The following is a 9074-nucleotide window of genomic DNA, read 5'->3' as shown; positions in this document are numbered from 1 at the left end:
TCAGTCTCTCAGTGTTATTAGGTTAAAGAAGGAAATTTTGACAGCCATTGAACTTGGAGGTAAATTCACGTCTTTTTAGAATATGAATGCTGCCTTTTTGTTTGTCACTGCTTTGCTAATTTTCACCTTTCAATTACCAGGGAGTTGCTGCAAATTCAAATTCCACAATTTATTACTGGAAAAATTTTTGTGCTCACTTTTTTCGCCATTGGTGTCAAAATTGTACTCCCATGCTTTGCTTGTTGATCCTCTCAACCAGGGGCGAGTGAGTCTGATCAGGAAGAGCTCAGTTTCTCTATTTCGATCTTTGGATGGCATTGAGCAACTTATCTATGGTGGCGTTCAAGAACTTCATTTGTACCTATTTTAAGATGGATTTGTTGCATGATGATTTGTGGTTCTTACATCTAAATTCTCAATCATAATTACTTTGTGACTTTCTTTCAGGGACTTCTGACGAACATGATTTGAGAAGCTCTGGGTTGTTCTTCACAGACAGTGATGTTGAGTGTGAAATCCTTTATGAGTTGCTTAGATGCATGAGCATTATCAATCATCAGCTAGGGCGAGCTGCTTCTGCTGTGTTTTATGAATCTATTGTCAGTCCAATCATCTCCTCTGATGAGGTTATCTTCCACTTATTGAAGATATTGGAAACTGGATCAACTCCACTGCTAACAATGTCTCTTGTATCACAAGTTGGAGTTAATGCTGCATTGGAGAAGAAACAAGCAGCTCACAAAAGCCAGAGGAAATTTTCTGTTGAAATGTTGATGGCTCTTCACTCTTTGCGCACTAAAGCTTGTTCCTGGTCAAGTGTTTTAGATATCGTGGAGAAGTACCTGAAGTTTCTGAACCCTCATAAAAGTAATGAACAATGTGAATCAATGGAGATTTATAATGTCAATTCTATTTTGTTAATTCAAGCTGCCACGCAAGTTTCCAGAGTGATGTTTGAATCTGCTTTTGATATACTCCTACTTCTTGGTTATCTTGTCAACAATAGTGGGCAGGTATACCTACTTTCCTCTAGCATGCTTAAGTTATAAAATCTTTTCAAGTACTTTTCTGACTTAATAATTTTCATGTGAATGTGCTGATAATTTTCTCTTAGAATATTTGCATACTGCAAAATAAGTGAATATGGAATCAGAAAGAATATTTTACATTACATTCCTATGACTTACCCCTTGCCTGTGAGAGGAGAGGTTGCTGTCTATGAAATTATAATTTTGTAACAATTGTCTCGTCTTATATAATTCACAGTGTGGATGAGTGCGGCATATAATTTTCTTTTCTTGTGCAAATTGGTTACCATTAGTTGTTGATAATATGGTGCACTTGGTAAGTTTTTACTTGTTAAACCTATGGCTTAGCTGCACAGTGACATAGGCTGATCATGTCTGCTATGTCTATAGAAATTAATGATCTATTCTTCACAAAAAAAGCTTCTTCCTTGCTGGGGTCATGCATGATCAAGGCTTTAAGAATAATGAATGAATTGACTATTACCAGTGGAATTAAGTCTATAAATGCTCCTGTTATTGCTGTGAAATTCCTCTGTCAAATATGTATCTTAATTCATGGAAACTAATCCATAATTTTTTTTTTTTGAATTTTTGGTTCAGCTCTACTTCTGATGTTTCTGCTTTAGATTAAGCGAGTATCATGTTATGACTGGCTCTCCATGATTCCAAGTGTCAACCCTCTAATACAATGGTTTCTTCTCAAGTTATCAGGTTGGCAGTTTATGTGGTCAATGACTCAATATGGTGGGAAGATATTGATGATAATAGCATAGAGTTGATGAATCATAGTTGTAGACTTCTAGCAAAATTGCCATACCATTCACAACAATATGAATGATAAAGCAAACAACAAGATTCTTATAGACTTATAGTCACAGTTCACTTTGAGTCAACAAGTAAAATGCTTTTGTCTGTTTGGTAAATCAAAACTCTCCCCTCTAGCCTTTCATATTTCGTGTGGAGAATCCAGATCTTTAGCTTTCCTCTTCCTCACAGTAGATTGTATATTGTGAAAGTTAAGCTTCTTATGAACCTGTGGCACCTTAATTTGAGTAATCTGACACATGTTGCTATGTTTTTGTTCTATCAATTTGGATGCTCATCAGGCAATTTGATTGCTGTTGAATGTAATAAAAAATTTTCTTTTTATTGATTTGAGTTTACTTTGATATGAAGCCTGAAATAACTCTAAATTGTTCATTTTGCTGTCTGGGTTCGTTTTTATTTCTTGAAACAGGTCTATTTGATGCAAAGTGATCTTGCTAGAATAAAAGTTAAGTTGATTCCAATGGTTCAGGAGCTACTTACCCAGTGGCTTATTCTCCATTTTGTTGGAAGTACACCGTCTACACCACTGATTGGAGATGATTTCAGTTCTCGTCTTTCTTCGTTGCATATAGGTTTGTTCTTTTATGTTTAATCTAATGTACCCAATGGTCCAGATCCCATTTTGATTACTTTACTAGCTGCTGTAGATATCAAGTGGTTTGATTTTAACATAATTTGTAGTTGTAGACAACCACAAATTCGTTTGCTTTTGTTTTTATCAAATTTAGATTTCATACTATATATTGACTGACACTTAATGTGAGATGTATCCCCATCAATGACTTTAGGGACACTAGTAGGATTAGCTTGGGTATAATAGTACTTAACCAGATTGGCAAGTCTCTGAAGTTTCACCTTGTCACAATCTTAGACCACAATCTGTTTGTTACATTGTCCATCCTTTTCAAGGTTCACTTGACTCTGATTCATATGGAAGTATTTTGCAGACCTAGTTGTTTACATTCAATAAGGAAGACAGTCGCTTGAATTAGCATCTAGTATTCTGAGAGTGACTATTTAACCCATCTGTGGTATTAAGCCCTCAGATTGTACAATTTTTCTTTATGATAATTTGTTGTCGGCAATATCCTGTTTAAGCAATTTAACGCATTACTGATTTTCTCTGAACCTAGATAGTAACCATGGAAAATCATCATGGAATGGCAAGCTTGGTGCATCTGATTTCCCATTGGCTGGCTTGCTTGATATTCCAGTCTCTTCTGATGGTCAGGAATTTCCTTGTTCAGAAATGTTTGCTGATCCAACCAAATATATAGCTTGTCTATGGAAGTTTATCAGTTGGATTGTGAGGGGGGAAACCTGTGAGGGATCTCTTCTTTCTACTGGCCCCACTATTGCTGTGACATCTCTTCTAATTTGTCATGGTCAATATGAAGCAGCTGAGGTTTGTGATCTTTGTACTTTTCAACTCTCTGTTTTTTTTAAAATTTCAATATATTGTTACCAGTTTCTTTGAGAAGGTGCGATGATTTGTAGCCATCAAAGAAAGGGCTAGCATTACTATAAGCTAATTGGATCTTTGTTTTTTTCCTTTGTCAAGAATGTACTTCTTATAATAGATGCTTATTTGAGTAAAAGAAAAGTAAGTGCAAGTGCTCAGAGTACTGATGGTGGATGGAGTGCTCGGCTTCATCTACTTGGGTTTTGTCTTCTTTTGCAAGCACAAAATGGACTTCATGGTCCTGTGAAGGAGAGGAAAATTCATGAATCTGTTCGATGTTTCTTCAGGTATCATGTCAATCACATCCTTTGCAATTGTTCACTTCATGTGATTTATACTTTAGACATGCTGATGCTTCCTGAAAATTTCCTTTAAGAATAGTTCATGATTCACATAGTTATGGCTCTCCTGATCTAAAGCAACATGCTGTAGTCATCCTTTATAGGATATTATTCAGAGGGATATCCATGTGTCCTGCAATTTTGCATTTTTTAGAGTATATATCTTCTTGAATAGAATAAGCTTTGTTCATATCCTTGTAATCCTGCAATTTTGCATTGTTAATGTGTTCTAGTGAACCCATTCTTTGGGTAGCACATTTCTGATAGAGTTCCAATAATTTGTTATGCAAGAGGATCGTGTAAAATGTGGATAAATAATGCTGTCTCAATACTCCAATACCGTTAATCACCCTGTTGCGTCTATTGTCAGTGTTTCTCATTCAGCATATTAAGTGTTGCATATAACCCTGAGCGTGCTGAATGATGTCATATGAAACTAAGCATTAGCTAAAATTGAAGGTCTGTGAGACGTAGGCAACAGTCTAGGTGGAGGGCTGTGGTAATTCATGATGGAAGATAGGAACTGTAGGATACTCTTTCTTTGTCAATGTGGCCTGGAGGAAGGGGACAAGGGGATCTTAGTATGGGGAAGGAAATAGTAAGATGTAGCAATTAATTGATTAGATTGTCCTTGAGCTGTGGCATGGGGAAGGAAATATTGAGTTGATGTCATGCATCTCAAAATTTGTGTTCATATACATAACAGAGTCCCTTGTGGAATAAGCCTACTTCAGAATTTAGTCCCCTTTAGTTTTCTAATATACGTAAGATGTTTCTGTAGACTCTCTTTTTCTCTTCTTTAAGACAATAGAGTCTAGGCTTCTGAAAATTTCTTTTTTGTTTCCTTGAGTTAGGGAAGCAGATTTTGTCAAGATTACTTGACGTTTGTATATCATTTTAGGATTTGTCTGAGCAGACGATTTGGGTCGAGTTTCATGTTGAAATACTGCAAACCCACACATTTAGTAATCACCTCAGGATTTGGGTTTGAGTTGGTGAAGTAGATTTCAGATAGAGATCCCACCCATTTAGCAATCATTTTTTACTATTTGCTTTGAGTTAGCGAAGCAGGTTTGGATTAAGTTTCACTCTGGCATTATGCAATGTCACTCATTTAACAATTGTTATAGGCCTGAGACCAATTATTCTATAGGCTATATACTTGTAGGGAAGCTTGGGGTTTGATTTTTGGATGAAGCGGGTTTGGTTTTTGATTAAATTTTGGGGGAAGTGCTCTTCAACTATATTTTATGTTCATTCTGGGTTCAGTTCAATACAAGTATATTCCATTACCAGACCTATGATGACAATATGTACAGAATTGACTTGTTCTATACATCCACATTTGCAACTGTGATATGGAATTTGGAAAGCTCAATGACAAAAATGTCACCTTGACTACACTCCATCCTGCCAGGTGGATCCAGATCCGCAGCATTTGCTCATTCTTCACTTCATTCATCCTTTGTTGCATTTATTTTTTACATAGTGTGTATATATTGCATTTTACATAATCGAATACGGTGGTATAAGATGGATAAAAAGCATGATACTGTCACCACTTAATTACTATTGAACTTTAATGTACAGAGCTGCATCTGGGCAAGGCGCTATGCAATCTCTACAAAATGTATCAGTCCAAACTGGCTTTGTATATCAAGGTCTGCTTGCTCACCTTTTTATGGGGAATCTCTTGCATATGTCCATAGATGCTTTAGCAAATCTTTTCTATATTCTGCAGGTGAATTTTTATCTAATGCGGTGTGGAAGCTTCATTATTATCAATGGGCAATGCAGATTTTTGAGCAATATGGTATGAGTGAGGCTGCTTGTCAGTTTGCTCTTGCTGCCCTTGAGCAAGTAGATGAAGTTCTTGGCTCAAAAGACTGTAAGGATGGTGATGAGCTTCCGGAACCTGCAAGTACCATTCATGGACGGTTGTGGGCCAATGTCTTTAAGTTCACTTTGGATCTCAAACACTATAGGGACTCTTATTGTGCCATAATTTCGAACCCAGATGAAGATAGCAAAAGTATCTGTTTGAGGCGTTTTGTCAATGTTCTTTGCGAGCTTAGTGCAAGCAAGGTTATTCTGAGCTACCTTGTTGATCTTTCTGCCTTCACTTTTGCTTTACATATGATAACTTCATGATTTTATTGCTAATATTTTTGTTTTCCTGTGGAAATTTAAGAGATTTACTTTTCTGCATATCACACGGTAGCATAGCATAGTATTGTAAAATGTTGATACAGATAAATTTTACCTATATTAAGTGTATTTGAAACATTTCAATGTGAACATATTGTATCCTGCAGAATGATTCCTAGTTTATGAGATCTGAAATTTTATTGATTCAGAATTTTCTTATTGGATCTCTGTTTTCTTTTTTTCTTTTTTTTCTTTTTAAATAGTTTGATTTTTATTCAGGTTCTTTGTGATGGCACAATACCATTTGTTGGTTTAATAGAAAAAGTGGAGCAGGAGCTTGCCTGGAAGGTATGTCGTTATTTCAATGAACCAACTTAAAGTCAATTGGTGGGTTTTATTTGGTTTCTTAACGTATCTTGCGTGTTAACTATGTGTGACTATTTTCACTCAACAAAATAGGCCGAGAGATCGGATATTTCTGCAAGGCCAAATTTGTATAAATTACTTTATGCCTTCGAAGCTAATCAAAACAACTGGAGAAAGGCAGCTAGCTATATGTATAAATATTCTGTGAGATTGAAGAGAGAGGCTACTTTAAATGAGAACAAACAGCTTTCTTCTGCACTGCAAGAGAGATTGCATTCCTTGTCGACTGCAATCAATGCTTTGCAGCTTGTTGATCCAGCTTATGCCTGGATCGACTTTCAGCCGGAAGACTCCCTTGAAGATCAAGATTCATCAAATAAAAGAATTCGAAAAGTCCTGGCCGAAGATTGTATGTATTTAAAAGTTGGCTTTTATGATTGTTTATCTTCTTTACAGTTTATTTTACCTTGTTAGAAGTGTATAATTTTTCTTTGTCCAATAAGTACTATTGATTTTCTTATTGTCCAGCTGCTCACACTACTGGTCCTTATTCTTGGAGGCAACAATATTGTGTTGATATTGAAATGCTTGAAAGAGAGTATATTCTAACATCAGCACAATATATGATTACTCTTGCGACTGATAAATTCAAATGCGCAGGTAAGGATTTCAGATTTGGTCTGATCTCAAATGTTGTATTAGAATTTCATTTGTAATTGCATGTTTCAGACCTCTAACTGTTTAGGTGCAAGCTTAGTGGCGTGGAATGTTGTTACAACAATTTTTCTTTACAGCAGGTCAAAGTCAAACAGTTCTTGTGAATATAGTGGATGCTCTGGTTCAGGAAAATTTGTATGACATGGCTTTCACAGTTATACTCAAGTTTTGGAAAGGATCTGAAATGAAAAGGTGCTGGCATTTTATTTCTTGTTGGTATTAAGCTTTGTTTTTTTGTGGATATGCATGAAATGGCTACAGCAAGTGTTATTAGGGAGCTGGAACGAGTCTTCATTGCGATTGCACAGAAATGCTTTCCAAACAGAGTTGGCTCCTCTTATTTAGGGTAAAGTGTAACACGTCTCAAGTTTGAGTGCTCTTTAAATCTAGTTTAATATCTGTTTCTTTACTAGTAAAATATGGTGGAAATATTCTTTTTCTTTCTGAAATGTGTTTTTTTCTTTGAAGGAGCACTTTGAAGACTCGCTGCTTGTTGTTGCCATCGTCAGATGATGAAACAAATTTTAGCAGCAAATTAAATGCTAGCTTTGCAATACAACAATTTAAGGGAAGCAGCCAATGGGAAATACTTGAGCTTTATATCGTATGTACACACTTCAAGATACTTCCCTTCTTTCTTTATTATTTTCAATTCTCTTCACTTGTACTTTTTTTGTCTCGAGTTTTCTTTGAGCTATTTCTTTTATGCTTTAATATCTGGTTGAAGTTCCTCTATATCATTTATTAAATCCAGAGGGCCGCTTTGGCACATTGGGAATTGAACCACAACAACCCAATCGGGCTCTTTCTCCTCATTGAGTACAGACATAGTTATCGTCTGCTTTAATAATATTTTTTGTTCTCACAGGAGAAGTTCAAGAAGTTACACCCTCAATTACCAGTTGTTGTAGCTGAGTCTCTTCTGCATACCGATCCTCAGATTGAGCTTCCCCTTTGGTTGGTCCATATGTTTAAGGTAACTGCAGAATTATGATTTGATTATTCTGGGGATATTTTGAAGTTATTATCAATCAAGGAAATCTTCTTGTTTCGAAAGCTTTATCTGTTAACCGTTCTCGCTTTTCTTTATGTGCTTGTTTTCATTTCTTCTTCCAATTCAATGTCCTTTCTCAGTAATTTGATCTCTACTTATTACTGTATAGATAAATTTCTTTCTGATTGAGCATATTTGGAATGTGAAGTTTAGCTTGCTTTCTCTTTTTTATTACAACCGCTGTTTGGTTGATAAGTTAACCTAGAGATAGTCTTCACTGAGCTTCTCAAGACTTGTTTGTTGTAGACAATTGTTGGCTGCAGGCTATCAATCTGATGTAGATGATGATTAATTGATTAGCGTTAAAAATTTGTGTACCTTGGGTGCAGAGTTACATTTTCCTGATTTGAAAATTTAGTGGAACAATTCATAGACTCGATCAATGTTTCTGGTATGATAGGGTAGTCGGAGGGTGGCATCGTGGGGGATGACAGGTCAAGAATCAGATCCGGCATCGCTGTTCCGTCTTTATGTAGACTATGGCAGACTAGCTGAAGCTACCAATCTGCTGCTCGAGTACCTAGATTCCCTTGCTACTCTGGTGAGTGCTCCGCTAACTGCCTGAATTTGTTAGTGTACATTAATCATTCATCTATCTACTCCATCCTCTATATGCACTTGGTTAACTGGACCAAGACTTTTAATTCATCGTCTACAGAGACCAGCTGACGTGATAAATAGAAAGAAAATGTCTGCTGTTTGGTTCCCATATGTAGCCATCGAACGGCTCTGGTGCCAACTAGAGGAGTTGCAGAGTGCTGGACATATGGTTGATCAATGCGACAAGCTCAAGCGGCTATTAGAAAGCGCGTTACGCAACCATCTGAAGCAGGTAGATAGATTTCAATCTTTATTGTGATCTTTGTCGATCTGATGTATGATTTGTAAAATATCTTGCAACTTTGATCTGGGCAGGTGAAGTTGGACTCTGAAGATGCAGTAGCTGCTTCCCTTGGAGAAGAAATGCAGCAGGATCAATGATCAATAATCAATAATCAATAATCAGGTCAGTTGGATCACCCTGCATGTTTGTATGTGAAATAGTCAGATATGATTGTGATCAACGAAACAAATACATCCATTTTGATGCTTGAATTATTCAAATATATTTATTTTTTATCCACCAATTA

General features: G+C 36.3%; 1 protein-coding gene across 1 annotated transcript in view; it reads left to right on the top strand.

The window, feature by feature from the left end:
- LOC120251395 (nuclear pore complex protein NUP160-like) overlaps positions 1–9067 on the top strand; it is a 14600-nt gene extending 5533 nt beyond the window's left edge. The window contains 18 exon segments of the mRNA XM_039259925.1: positions 141–264; positions 267–335; positions 448–1013; positions 2266–2428; positions 2990–3261; positions 3418–3605; positions 5250–5320; positions 5401–5744; positions 6087–6155; positions 6267–6582; positions 6702–6833; positions 6968–7082; positions 7165–7236; positions 7359–7494; positions 7759–7866; positions 8345–8485; positions 8603–8776; positions 8860–9067. Of these exon segments, the coding sequence (XP_039115859.1) occupies positions 141–264; positions 267–335; positions 448–1013; positions 2266–2428; positions 2990–3261; positions 3418–3605; positions 5250–5320; positions 5401–5744; positions 6087–6155; positions 6267–6582; positions 6702–6833; positions 6968–7082; positions 7165–7236; positions 7359–7494; positions 7759–7866; positions 8345–8485; positions 8603–8776; positions 8860–8925 (3126 nt within the window). The 3' untranslated portion in view covers positions 8926–9067.
- The last annotated feature ends 7 nt before the right edge of the window (positions 9068–9074 follow it).

Source organism: Dioscorea cayenensis, chromosome 3 (genome assembly GCF_009730915.1).
Source record: "Dioscorea cayenensis subsp. rotundata cultivar TDr96_F1 chromosome 3, TDr96_F1_v2_PseudoChromosome.rev07_lg8_w22 25.fasta, whole genome shotgun sequence".
NCBI classification, from domain to species: Eukaryota; Viridiplantae; Streptophyta; class Magnoliopsida; order Dioscoreales; family Dioscoreaceae; genus Dioscorea; species Dioscorea cayenensis.
This window is presented reverse-complemented; position numbering and strand designations above follow the sequence as displayed.